We start from the raw sequence: 14,167 nt of genomic DNA on the forward strand, positions 1-14,167 counted from the left end.
GGCATTCTCTGCCCACTGAAGTGGTGGAGGCTACCTCGTTGAATATGTTTAAATCACGGATAGATGGATTCCTGATCGGTAAGGGAATTAGGGGTTATAGGGATCAGGCGCGTAAGTGGAACTGATCCACTTCAGATCAGCCATGATCTTATTGAATGGCGGGGCAGGCTCGAGGGGCTAGATGGCCTACTCCTGCTCCTATTTCTTATGTTCTTAAACCACATTGTTGCGGGTCTGGAGTCACATGTCGGCCAGACCAGGTAAAGACGGCAGATTTCCTTCCCTAAAGGGACATGAGTGAACCAGATGGTTTTCTCCGACAATCGACAATGGTTTCACGGTCATCAGTAGATTCTTAATTCCAGATTTTTTTTTTGTTGAATTCAAATTCTACCATCTGCCGTGGTGGGATTCAAACCCGGGTCCTCAGAACATTAGCTGAGTTTCTGTATTAATAGTCTAGCGATAATATCACTAGCCATTGCCTTCCTGTGAAAACATCTCTGTCCGTGTGGGTTTCCTCTGGGTGCTCCGGTTTCCTCCCACAGTCCAAAAATGTGCGGGTTTGGCTGATTGGCCATGCTAAATTGACCCTTAGTGTCAGGGGGACGAGCAAGGGTAAATGCGTGGGGTTATGGAGATCAGGCCTGGGTGGGATTGTGGTTGGTGCAGGCTCGATGGGCCGAATGGCTTCCTTCTGCACTGCAGGATTCTATGATGTGGGGTCTTATTCCCCTCCTTCGAGAGAAGTCACACTTAATGGTTTATTCGATTGAGAAAAATATAAAAACTATTCCACTTATAATTGTATCACTGAACTTGAATCTGGGCCACAACATCTGCTCAAAAGATTAAATTAGGTGTTAACAGGATGGTTTATATTAGTGGGGCCTTTGCAAGACAGTTTAAACACAGGCTGTTGATGGCTTCATCGTGGTGAGTTTTGTTTTGGGAAAAGGAGCACTGAAAAAGAAACAGTAGCTCCATCACATTCTCAGAATGTCTTAAAGGCAGCAGACGCACAGGAACACTGGGAGGCGATGGCCTAGTGGTATTATCGCTAGACTGTTAATACAGAAACTCAGCTCATGTTCTGGGGACCCGGGTTCAAATCCCGCCATGGTAGATGGTCGAATTGGAATTCAATTTAAAAAATCTGGAATTGACTGATGACCAATGGCACAGTGGTTAGCGCTGCTGCCTCACAGCGCCAGGGACCCGGGTTCGATTCCCGGCTTGGGTCACTGTCTGCGTGGAGTTTGCACATTCTCCCCGTGTCTGCGTGGGTTTCCTCCGGGTGTTCCAGTTTGTGGGTGTACCTGCACCACACGGACTGCAGGCAACTCCCCATCACCTTCTCAAGGACAATTAGGGATGGGCAATAAATATCCCATGAATGAATAAAAAACTCCTATTAGAATTGTCCTTTTTTTTTACAATAAACAGCAGCGGACGTGCGGAAGGTAGGGTGCTGGTGCCTTGGAGAGGCACGCGGTGACAGTTTAATTGTAATGTTTCAAAGGCAATCCCCAGAATGGACTCATTGCAAGACCTACAAGTGTTGGTACATAGTCACAACATTCCACTGTACTGCTGAAGTTTGGGGGATTAACAATGTTCTGGGAATAAACCTTCCCTCTAAGGTCACAGAACCCCTACAGTGCAGGAGGAGGCCATTCAGCCCATCGAATCTGCACCAACTGCACACAGAATCTTGGCCAGGCCCCAACCACCCGCCCTATCCCCGTAACCCCATGCATTTACCATGGCCAATCCACCAAGCCAGCACATCTTTGGACACTAAGGGGCAATTTAGCATGGCCAATCCACCTAACCTGCACATCGTTGGGAGTGTGGGAGGAAACTGGAGCACCCGGAGGAAACCCCCGCAGACACGGGGAAAACATGCACACAATCACTCTAGGCTGGAATCGAACCCGGGTCCCTGGCGCTGTGAGGCAGCAGTGCCAACCACTGTGCCACCGTGCCACTTCTAAATATGAATATGTTGAAAAATGTTCTGTGGCCTCCTCACCTCATCTTCAAGTCCTTCATTTTTTTATGATCTCCAAGCAACCTCCTCTCAGTGTGTTTCTCCACACAACACATCAAATCCTCCTACCCCCCCCCCCCCCCCCCGCATTGGCTTCTTGCACTCCACACTGCTATTGACGGCCAGTCCTGCCGTTACCAATCTCCGAAACCCTCTCGCCACTTTGCCTTGCTATCTCCCCGCTTCCTCAATAAAGGTTCCCTTCGGTCTCTCTCTCCCCATTCACAGTGCATCTTTCCCACCTCGTTTCAACTCACGACATTTCATTCTGCCAGACACTCTACATAAATGGGAGCAGGCGTATTCTTGCCAATTATCCACAGCCGTCTGCGATGACTAAAATTTTCCTTCTGCGAGTCCAGTCCAACCATTTGGGGAAGTGAGTGTGCTTTGTCTAAACGGTTACAGTCTGAGAAGTTGTAGTTATCCTTTTATTGTAACCACGTTATACACTGTCAGTGAAAATAAGGCTCAGAATTTCATCATTACAGATGGCCAAACAAGAGGCGTAGCGTATTAACCCTTCATATTATCTTGTCAGTGAGAGATTTGATTCTTATTGAATTATTTTTCAGTTTCCATCTCAGCAGGCTGATCAGAAGAACTTTGACATGATCCAGGAAGCCACATGTTGCATGACGCACGGCCACCAAAAACCAAGTGTGTGCAGTGCAAATAAATTAAAACATATCATTAAGTAATGTGGGTCAGTTCAGTCTCAACTTAGGACAAAAAGAAATTATGAAAATACAAATTCAGTTCCATCACATTTGCCCATTTCTGAGGCAGTGTCTCCTCTGTTCCATCAAGGACGTTACAATAAAGATTTGCATTAATATAGCACCTTTCACAGCCTCAGGAGGACTTCATGTGTCTCGCGGCCAATTAAGTTCTTTTTTTTTTAAGACTAGTCACAGTTGCACTGTAGCAACACAGCAGCCAATTAGTATCTGGCGAGGTCCCACAGATAGGACTCTATTTTGTTTTACACTCACCAAAGAGAGTGGAGTTTAAAGGTTTCATTCTACCAAATCATATCTTTAACTCAAAACAAACTAGTATCTCAGAACAACTCCAGGCCTAGGCATGGTGGCGCAGTGGGTTAGCACTGCTGCCTCACAGCGCCAGGGTCCTGGGTTCCATTCCCGGCTTGGGTCACCGACCATGCAGAGTTTGCACGTTCTCCCCGTGTCTGCGTGGGTTTCCTCCGGTTTCCTCCCACAGTCTAAAGGATGCACGGGTTAGGTGCATTGGCCATGCTAAATTGCCCCTTAGTGTCCCACGTTGCGTAGGTTAGAGGGATTAACGTGGCAAACATGTGGGGTTATGGGGATAGGGCCTGGGTGGGATTGTTGTCGGTGCAGTCTCGATGGGCCGAATGGCCTCCTTCTGAACTGTAGGGATTCTATGAGGCTGTCAGTAAACTCATTCTCTAGGTCAACCAAATTGAGTTAGAGGGGGGCAACTACAAATCATAAACTCCCTACAGTGCAGAAGGAGGCCATTCAGTCCATCGAGACTGCACCAACAACAATCCCACCCAGGCCTATCCTTGTAACTCCAAGTATTTTACCCACTAGTCCCCCTGACACTAAGGGGCAATTTAGCACGGCCAATCCACCTAATCCGCACATCTTTGGAGTGTGGGAGGAAACTGGATCACCCGGAGGAAACTCACGCAGACACGGGGAGAACGTGCAAACTCCACACAGACAGTGACTTAAGCCGGGAATCAAACTTGGGTCCCTGGCGCTGTGAGGTAGCAGTGCCAACCACTGTGCTGCCCACAGGCACCCGAGGCCGGAATTGAACCTGGATTCCTGGCGCTGTGAGGCAGTAGTGCCAACCGCTGTGCTGCCCACAGGCACCCGAGGCCGGAATCGAACCTGGGTTCCTGGCGCTGTGAGGCAGCAGTGCCAACCACTGTGCTGCCCACAGGCACCCGAGGCCGGAATCGAACCTGGGTTCCTGGCGCTGTGAGGCAACAGTGCCAACCGCTGTGCCGCCATGCACTAAAAAGTCATTCCTCTCCCCTGTAACAAAGCATCAAAAAGAAAGCAATATTTTCTTCCAGTCTCACTACAATATACAAATACATTGTTCTTCGAAAGTGACTTAGAAATTGAAGAATTCCCGTAACACTGTGAAAGTGTTGTGGGAACTGCAGTTCACACACATTTTCCCCAGTTGGTTAATTAACAAACGATAATGATTGGTCCACAACTTAACGGTAATAGTTTACATTGTCCAGTCAGTTCAGTAAGGCCACAAACATTTCCTCAGTTTCGAACACATCCGTGGACCGGCACAGAAGCTTAAAGACAACAAATTTTTAAAAAGAGAGAAATATATAATGACCATCCATTTGCCGTGCCTTGTTTGTTTGTTAGTAATAGTTTCTCTTCCTTAGCTCAAGTGTCTGGCTAATTCTGATAATTTGCGGTCATTCTGCTAATTCTGCTTAACCATTTGCTAATTCTGATAAACCAGTGCTCGTAAACGAAAGGAGGGCTATATCCTCGACAATTAAGAAATGTTTAATTCTACGCAGCTACACATATTACGCTTGATATAATTTATAGATTGAGCCATCATCCCAGTACTGAGTACTACTGCTGCTATTTATTCAATTTAATAACTTGCAGTAAACTCAGGGTTTTTCTTTTGAAGGGGAAGCAACCAAAACGTTTCCAGCTGACTTGGTGAGAAGACAAGAGGCCGTGGAGGCTATTCGGCCCATCGAGCCGCCTCCTAGCTTCCACAAACTAGGGACTGGCCACCAATTGGCTACAGCCTTCTCAAGACAAAAAAACGCAAGCAGCTGTGATGGGAAAAGGCAGGCTACGACATTTATGGACGTGTACGTTCGAGATCAACTATTTCTTCTCTCTATTTGTCTTTCTTTGTGCAAGGCACACAGGCTCTGCGAGTCCGCACCGGGGGACAATTGGTGCATTGTAGCACAAAGCAGCATTGTTTGGTTTTAATTATCAGCGTTAGAAAAATTCAATATATAGAACGTCAAATATTCGGTCAGCTCCTGCAGCATTATGGGATAGGTGCCCGCAAAGTTGACTTCAGTTTATCCTTCCGTTTTCTCCCCCACTCCCTCCCCCCCCCCCCCCCCCCCCCACCCTCCCCCCCACTCCCCACCACAGTCAAGCTGTTAACAGAAGCTGAGCCAGTTGCTGGATTCTCTCTCTCTCCTGGTGGATGTAAATTTGAGTGTCCCAAAGCATGTTGACCAAAATAGCATCGTCAATCTCATCCAACATCACGTCTGTCTTCAGCTGCGAGTTGAGCCTGGGGTAAGGAACGACAGCATCGCGTTAGGCTCACTCGCGAAACGCGTTCACCCAGTTACCCCACGTACACACAGTCAAGACTCGGGGTGGCACAGTGGTTAGCACTGCTGCCTCACAGCGCCAGGGACCCGGGTTCGATTCCCGGCTTGGGTCACTGTCTGTGCGGAGTCTGCACGTTCTCCCCCGTGTCTGCGTGGGTTTCCTCCGGGTGCTCCGGTTTCCTCCTACATTCTAAAAGATGTGCGGGTTAGGTGCATCGACCCGAACAGGCGCCGGAGTGTGGCAACTAGGGGAATTTCATAGTAACTCCATTGCAGTGTTAATGTAAGCCTTATTTCATAGAATCATAGAATCCCTACAGTACAGAAGGAGGCCATTCAGCCCATCAAATCTGTACCGATCACAACCCACCCAGACCCTATTCCCATAACCTTGCACATTTACCCTGCTAATCTACCCGACACTACGGTCAATTTTAGCATGGCCAATCCACCTAACACACACATCTTTGGAGTGTGACTGATAAATAAACTTTACTTTACACAGCAAGGCATCCCAACTGTTTTTCCCCGGGCAATGTAGATACCTGCCAGCCCTACACGAACAAACTTCGTTGACAGACGAGGGAGCAATACTGAGAACGGCCAGTCTTGTGGAACAGTCCAGTCCAGGCATGATGACAAATACAGAACATGCTCGCCTTCCCACCAAGCCTGGGAAACATACTTCTTTTCCCCCCAATCGCAAGAAAATTTTATTCACATCGAGTGACTGAGATCTTCACTGTCTGATCATTAAATCATCACAAGGATCAGAGTCACACGTTCCCACTTTCCCTTCCCACATCCCACAGAAACCCAACCAGCAGTTCCCACTTTGGGACGGACCATTGTGACAATTTGCATTGTCCAGAAACCTCATTGAAAACATCACAAAGATGTTACACAAATGCAACATCTCGAAGTTTGCAGACGATACCAAGTTGGGTGGGAGGGTGAGCTGTGACGAGGATGCAGAGATCCTTCAGTGTGATCTGGACAGGTTGGGTGAGTGGGCAAATCAAAGGCAGATCATAGAATCTCTACAGTGCAGAAGGAGGCCATTTGGCCCATCGAGTCTGCACTGACCACAATCCCACCCAGGCTCTATCCCCGTAACCCCATGTATTTACCCTGCTAACCACCCCCTCCAACACTAGGGTCAATTTATCATGGCCAATCCACCTAACCCACACATCTTTGGACTGTGAGAGGAAACCAGAGCACCCAGAGGAAACTCACGCAGACACAGGGAGAACGTGTAAACTCCACACAGTCAGTGATCCGAAGTCGGAATCGAACCCAGTAGGCTGCAGTGCTAACCACTGTGCCGCCCTGTGCAGATGCAGTATAATTTGGATAAATGTGAGGTCATTCACTTTGGAAGCAAAAACAAGAAGGCAGATTACTAACTGAATGGCTGTAAATTGGGAGAGGGGAATGTGCAGCGGGACCTGGGTGTCCTTGTGCGCCAGTCGCTGAAGGTAAGCATGCAGGTGCAGCAGGTGGTAAAGAAGGAAAATGGTACGTTGGCCTTCATTGCGAGTGGTTTCGAGTACAGGAGCAGGGATGTGTTGTTGCAATTGATCTACATTGTTGCAATTATACAGGGCCTTGGTGAGGCCACACCTAGAGTATTGTGTGCAGTTTTGGTCTCCTTTTCTGTTCTTGGTCTCGAGGGAGTGCAGCGAAGGTTTACCAGACTGATTCCGGGGATGGCGGGACTGACGTATGAGGAGAGATTGACCAGGTTAGGATTGTTTTCGCTGGAGCTCAGACGAATGAGGGGGGATCTCATAGAGACTTATAAAATTCTAACAGGACTAGACAGGGTAGATGTAGGGAGGATGTTCCCGATGGTGGGGGGTCCAGAACCAGGGGTCACAGTCTGAGGATACAGGGTAGACCATTTAGGACGGAGATGAGGAGACATTTCGTCACCCAAAGAGTGGTGAGCCTGTGGAATTCATTACCACAGGAAGTAGTTGATGCCAAAACATTGAATGTATTCAAGAGGCGGCTGGATAGAGCACTTGGGCGAATGAGATCAAAGGTTATGGGGAGAAAGCTGGATTAGGCTAATCGGTTGGTCGATCAGCCATAATCATAATGAATGGCGGAGCAGGCTCGAAGGGCCAAATGGCCTCCTCCTATCTTCTATGTTTCTATGTCAGGTCGCACTGGTTCGGGGCACACGCTAGGAATTTATTTATTTTATTAATGTCCCTAGTAGGCTTACATTAACACTGCAATGAAGTTACTGCGAAAATCCCCTAGTCGCCACACTCTGGCACCTGTTCGGGTACACTGAGGGAGAATTTAGCATGGCCAATGCACGTCTTTCAGACGGAGGGGGGAAACCGGGGCACCGAGAGGAAACCCACGCAGACACGGGGAGAACGTGCAGACTCCACACAGTGACCCAAGCCGGGAATTGAACGCTGGTCCCTGGCGCTGAGAGGCAGCAGTGCCGACCACTGTGCCACCATGCCGCCCATTTCAAACTGGCACGGCATATTCCGCTGGTTCTGAAGCTGCGCTGGAGCCACTCGCTGCCAGTGGGGGCTCCTGGTATGTAACGTCTGCCTGGGCTGGCTCTGAGCTTCCTCCGTTGAAGCCCCAGCCAGCGCGCTCCCCATCTCACGGCCGACTGCCAAACCCGCCGCCACTCCCACTGCCGTGCTCACCCGCCACAGCTGTGCCATCAGGCCCGGCTGCCGGGGCTGCACAGGGGACAGGAGCTGACGGAGGGCGAGTCGGGATAGGGATATGAGGAGGAGCTGGGCGGCTCACTCAGCTGCAGCTGCCGTGGAGCATCTTCACTCTGAGGGGAACCGGATTCAACCGACACCGGCCGTGCATCGGAGACATACATAGAAACTAGCAGCAGGAGTAGGCCATTCGGCCCTTCGAGTCTGCTCTGCCATTCATTATGATCATGGCTGATCATCAAATTCAAAGTCTGTCATATGAGGAGATACTAAGTCGGTGAGGATTGTATTTATTGGAGTTTAGAAGAGTGAGAGGGGATCTCATTGAAACTTATAAAATTCAAACAGGATTAGCCAGGGTAGAGTCAGAAAGAATGTTCCAGATGGTGGGGGGGGAGTCCAGAACTAGGGATCACAGTTTGAGGATAAGGGGTAAACCTTTTAGAACTGAGGTGAGGAGAAATTTCTTCACCCAGAGAGTGGTGAATGTGTAGAATTCACTCCCACAGAAAGTAGTTGAGGCCAATACGTTGTGTGATTTCGAGAAGAAATTAGATATAGCTCTTGGGGCTCAAGGGATCAAGGGATATGGGGGAAGGTGGGGTCAGGATATTGAACTCGATGATCAGCCATGATCAAAATGAATGGTGGAGCAGGCTCGAAGGGCCGAATGGCCTCCTCCTGCTTCTAGTTTCTATGTTTCAAAGTAATAACCTCATCCTGCCTTCGTCCCCCTATCCTTTGATCCCTTTAGCCCCAAGAGCTAAATCTAATTTCTTCTTGAAATCACACAACGTTTTGGCCTCGACGTTACATTAAATGGAGAGCTTCAGCAGGCAAGCATTTGATGATGACGAGTTAGCGACGCCCACATCCCTGAGAGAGAGAGAGAGAGACAGAGAATGATAATAAGCCATACCTGAAATACGGAATGTCCACCATTTCGCACCAGGCTCTGGCTCGATCCACAGCTCGACCGTCAGAATCAGTGCACTGACAAACAGAAGGTGGAGGTCCCGTTACTACACTGACACATTGAGACTTTCTCCTCACATAGTCGAAAGAGATTGTGTTTTCCCCATTGCCACAAGCCCAGCACAGGCAGAGCAACCTGCTCCCAGACTGGCATCAGATCTAAAGAGTAGCCAACGTAGATGTGGCAGTGTGGGTCGAGAAGGAATATAACATTCTTTTTGCGAATTATGGCAACAGATATCCAGGATAGACTTTCTTTTAAAAGGTTGCATTATTTTAATGATGATAATTATATTAAAACCTTCTATAAATAAAAAAAATTACAACAACCCTCAATGCTAGATGGTCCTTGGACACTCAAAAGGATCTGGTTTATTTAAGCTAAGTTTAAGCTTTAAGTTTTTATTAGCGTCACAAGCAGGCTTAAATTAACACTGCAATGAATTTGTGAAAATCCCCTAGTCGCCACACTCCGGCGCCTGTTCGGGTACACTGAGGGAGAATTTAGCACGGCCAATGCATCCTAATCAGCACGTCTTTCGGACTGTGGGAGGAGCACCCGGAGGAAACCCACGCAGTCACGGGGAGAACGTGCAAACTCCGCACCCAAACCAGGAATCGAACCCGGCTCCCTGGGGCTGTGAGGCAGCAGTGCTAACCCATTAGATTTTAAATCAGTTTATCCCGTGCCTGTCATTAGTGAGGCCTGCACTCGTTATAAAAAGCAATGGTGCTCCATTTTTACTGAGGTACCAAATTAAATGAAAGGACTAAAACAAGCAGGAAAGAAGATAGCACAAGCTAAGTCATGAGGTGGTGCCAGGCTTAGATTTCAAAGCCCTGAAGATGGCAGGAGTTGGAAAGGCAGAGAATTCCTGGGAAAGAAGGATGGAGGATCATACGCTGTTACAAAGTCTACTGGTATGATTAACAGAAACAGGAAAGCAAGGTTCAGAGGAGTATAAAATATAGCTGTAAAGTTCACAACGCAACCAATCGTTCAGTGCGTTGTTGCGTTTGCTACTGTACAATCACCAGTTTGAAACTTATCTGGATAGTAGTAAAAGGCAGATTTAATTTCATAGGATCAGAGAACGGCCACAGTGCAGAAGAGGTCATTTGGCCCACCGAGTCTGCACTGACTCTCAGATTGAGTTTCGTAAACAGGCCCTCTTCTCCACCCTATTCCCATGACCCCACACGTTTAACATGGCTAATCCATCTAACCTACACATCTTGGGACACTAAGGGCAATTTTGCTTGGCCAATCTATCTAACGTACACATCTTGGGACATTAAGTGGCAATTTAGCATGGCCAATCCACTTAATCTGCACATCTTTGGACTGGGGGAGGAAACCGGAACACCTGGAGGAAACCCACGCAGACACGGGGCGGGGGAGGGGGGGGAAATGTGCAAACTCCGCACAGACAGTGACCCAAGGCCGTAACCAAACCTGGGTCCCTGGCGCCATGAAGCAGCAGTGCTAACCACTGTGCCCGCCATGCTGCCGTTGGGTACACAAAGGGAGAATTTGGCATGGTTAATGCACCTAACCTGCACATGTTTGGACTGTGGGAGGAAACCGGAGCACCCGGAGGAAACCCACGCAGACACAGGGAGAACGTGCAAATTCCACACAGTGGCCCAAGGCTGGAATCGAACCCGGGTCCCTGTGAGGCAGCAGTGCTAACCACCGTGCCGCCCATTTGGATTTGAACTAAGGCCAAAAGTGACAAGACGCACAAAAACAACAGGCATAGTGTTTCAGTAAGCGCTCCACTTTAAGGAACAGTAAATTCATGCAAGGGGAAAACAAAAGCAAAAGCACGTTCCCTGCATGTTATACTTACACAGTCAACTACCATCTTGCCCAGCTCTCTGGCTCCAAAGACTGTTTTAGCCAGTTCCCAGGGATTGGAGGGGCGGAAAACATCCACAGAGGTCACGGGAACCTGCGGGGGCTTTCCTGTTCCTAGGGAAACAACAACGCCCAGCTTCTTCGCCTGACTCCCCCTACCCTGCAAATTGAACAGTGTGAATAAAAAGGACAAACTGTCAAAGCAAAGTTCCCGAAATTCCATTCCTCACCTTGTAACGTTCATTGATTAAATTAGGGTGCATTCACAAGTCTTTTTCAGGCCACTGTGTGTAACTCATCACAGAGGAGAGAATGGAGTTCTCCACCAGGGTTCATGAACTTCACTCTCCAATACATGCGCGACTGGACGACTTGTTGCGTGGGATCAACTGTTTGGCTGACTGCAGAGTTGAGTTAAATCTGGTTCAGTCTCACCCTCATCCGATCTCAACATCCTAGAATCCCTACAGTACAGAAGGAGGCTATTCGGCCCATCGAGCCTGCACTGACCACAATCCCACCAACGCCACATACCCATAACCCTACGTATTTACTGTAGTGTCAGGGGGACAACAAGGGGCAATTTAGCATGGCCAATTCACCTAACCTGCCCATCTTTAGACACTAAGGGGCAATTCAGCATGACCAATCCATCTAACCTGCACTTCTTTGGGCACAAAGGAGCAATTTAGCATGGCCAATCCACCTAACCTACACATCTTTGGACACTAAGGGGCAATTTAGCATGGCCAATCCACCTAACCTACACATCTTTGGACACTAAGGGGCAATTTAGCATGGCCAATCCACCTAACCTGCACACCTTTGTACAGTAAGGGGAAATTTAGCATGGCCAATCCACCTAAGCTATACATCTTGGGACACTAAGGGACAATTTAGCATGGCCAATTCACCTAACCTACACACCTTTGGACACTAAGGGGCAATTCAGCATGGCCAATCCATCTAACCTGCACATCTTTCGACACTAAGAGGCAATTTAGCATGGCCAATCCACCTAACCTGCCCATCTTTGGACACTAAGGGGCAATTTAGCACGGCCAATTCACCTAACCTACACATCTTTGGAGTGTGGGAGGAAACCGGAGCACCCGGAGGAAATCTACGCAGACATGGGGAGAACGTGCAAACTCCACACAGACAGTGACCCAAGGCCGGAATTGAACCTGGTCCCTGGCACTGTGAGGCAGCAGTCGTAACCACCGTGCCACTCTTCCAGGTGGATACCAAACAAGAAGCCGACTGATTTTCTCCTTCGTCCGCTTCCCTCCCTAGCCGGGCTCTTCCCTAGCAGCCTCAGCGACACTCCAATCGAGGTCAGTAAGACACAAAGATCGTGGGCCAAACCAGCCTTTCCTGTTCATTTCACACCATAGAGTCCACGTACCCTCAGAGTCAGTGGAAGAGTGACAAGCACGTTTAAAGCAATGTTTTAAATGCAGAAATTCTCCCTTTTGTCTCCAACTACATGGTTTCACAATAGAAGAGGGAGAATGGTCACACTCTTTGCTCCAAACTCAGCATCACAGTTCCAAGATATTGGAAGCAAATGGACACATTTTCAATTTCTAATTCATAGGATTAAAAAAGACACAGAATAATTGTTCAGGGCACAAATCTCTAGACAAGAAGTTCCTTTGCCCAGTGCAGAAACAGAACTAACAGGATAAAATAAAAATGGGTAAAATGTGGACTGGAATTCTTTTTGGATTTCTTTTACTCCCATCTAAAAGACCCAAGTTTCTAACAAAGGGGCAATTGGATCTTCAACAACTTGCGTTTCACTCTTTGCAACAGCGAGAGCAGCAATTTTTGTTGAATAGTCCAGTTATAATACCACTAGGCCATCGCCTCCCCCAGTTAGAGACTAACCCAACTTCCTGCATTTGTCTTAAGAGTGTTTGAGGACTCTGAGTCTGTACTTGATGGAGTTTAAAAGGATGAGGGGGGGGAATCTAATTGAAACTTATAGAATACTGAGAGGCCTAGATAGAGTGGACATGGAGAGAATGTTCCCACTCGTGGGAGAGACTAGAACTCGAGGCCACAACCTCAGAGTGAAGGGACGCTCCTTTAAAACTGAGATGAGGAGGAATTTCTTCAGCCAGAGGGTGGTGAATCTGTGGAACTCATTGCCACAAAGGGCTGTGGAGGCCAGGTCATTGAGTGTCTTTAAGACAGAGACAGATAGGTTCTTGATCAATAAAAGGATCAACGGTTATGGGGAGAAGGTAGGAGAATGGTGGTGAGAATCAAATCAGCCATGATTGAATGGCGGAGTAGACTCGATGGGCCGAATGGCCTAATTCTGCTCCGATATCTTATGGTCTATATTCATTTGTGGGACACGGGCGTCACTGGCTAGGCCAGCATTTATTGCCCATTCCTCAATGCCCTTGGAGGGCAGTTGAGAGTCAACCACATTGCTGTGGCTCTGGAGTTACATGTAGGCCAGACCAGGTAACAACGGCAGATTTCCTTCCCTAAAGGACATTGCGAGCCAGATAGGTTTTTCTGACAATTGACAATGGTTTCACGGTCATCAGTAGATTCTTAATTCCAGATATTTTTTATTGAATTCAAATTCCGCCATCTGCCATGGCGGGACTCGAACCCGGGTCCCCAGAACATTAGCTGAGTTTCTGGATTAATAGTCCAGCGGTAATACCATTAGCCATCGCCTCGCCTAGTTAGAGGCTAACCCAGCTTCCTGCATTTGCCTTAAGAGTTAGCAGCAGATTTATCAAAGCGGTGCCCACCTTCCTCTTCAGATTCTGATTGTACTCGTGAATTTCAGTCAAGGCGTCCAGTGTCGGGTTGTTCGCAAGCAGCCCTCCATCCAGAAAGCGGCCCATGGGTCGGAAGTAGGTCGGGGCTGCTCCACTGCAGCGAGCGGCCCGCCACACCAGCTGGTCTGTTTCAATAGAGGCCACAGTTTAAAATGTACACACGACATGCTGTCCCTAACTGGCTATGGTGTGGAGATGCCGGCATTGGACTGGGGTAAGCACAGTAAGAAGTCTCACGACACCAGGTTAAAGTCCAACAGGTTTATCTGGTAGCACAAGCTTTCGGAGTGTCCTAACTGGCTGTGCACAGATCACCTTTTCCATGTTGCCCACTAACTTTTGCCTACCAGGTGTCTACCAGGTGTCTGCAATAGCTCACTGACCATGCAATGGCCTCGGCTTTCTACGCGGTAC

The 14,167-nt window shown here is 48.3% G+C and overlaps 1 protein-coding gene across 3 annotated transcripts in view; it reads right to left on the reverse strand.

The window, feature by feature from the left end:
• Positions 1–2,469: 2,469 nt before the first annotated feature.
• pla2g6 (phospholipase A2, group VI (cytosolic, calcium-independent)) overlaps positions 2,470–14,167 on the reverse strand; it is a 105,028-nt gene continuing 93,330 nt past the window's right edge. For 2 of the 3 annotated variants that reach the window (XM_078237437.1, XM_078237436.1), the window contains exons 15-18: positions 13,724–13,878; positions 10,936–11,103; positions 9,027–9,100; positions 5,205–5,356 (exon numbers count right to left, since the gene is read on the reverse strand). In XM_078237437.1, the coding sequence (XP_078093563.1) occupies positions 5,212–5,356; positions 9,027–9,100; positions 10,936–11,103; positions 13,724–13,878 (542 nt within the window). In that variant the 3' untranslated portion in view covers positions 5,205–5,211. Of the gene's footprint in view, positions 5,357–9,026; positions 9,101–10,935; positions 11,104–13,723; positions 13,879–14,167 lie in introns of all 3 variants that reach the window. The other variant, XM_078237438.1, reaches the window with a different exon arrangement.

The sequence above is a fragment of the Mustelus asterias genome, chromosome 21, assembly GCF_964213995.1.
Source record: "Mustelus asterias chromosome 21, sMusAst1.hap1.1, whole genome shotgun sequence".
Lineage (NCBI taxonomy): Eukaryota > Metazoa > Chordata > Chondrichthyes > Carcharhiniformes > Triakidae > Mustelus > Mustelus asterias.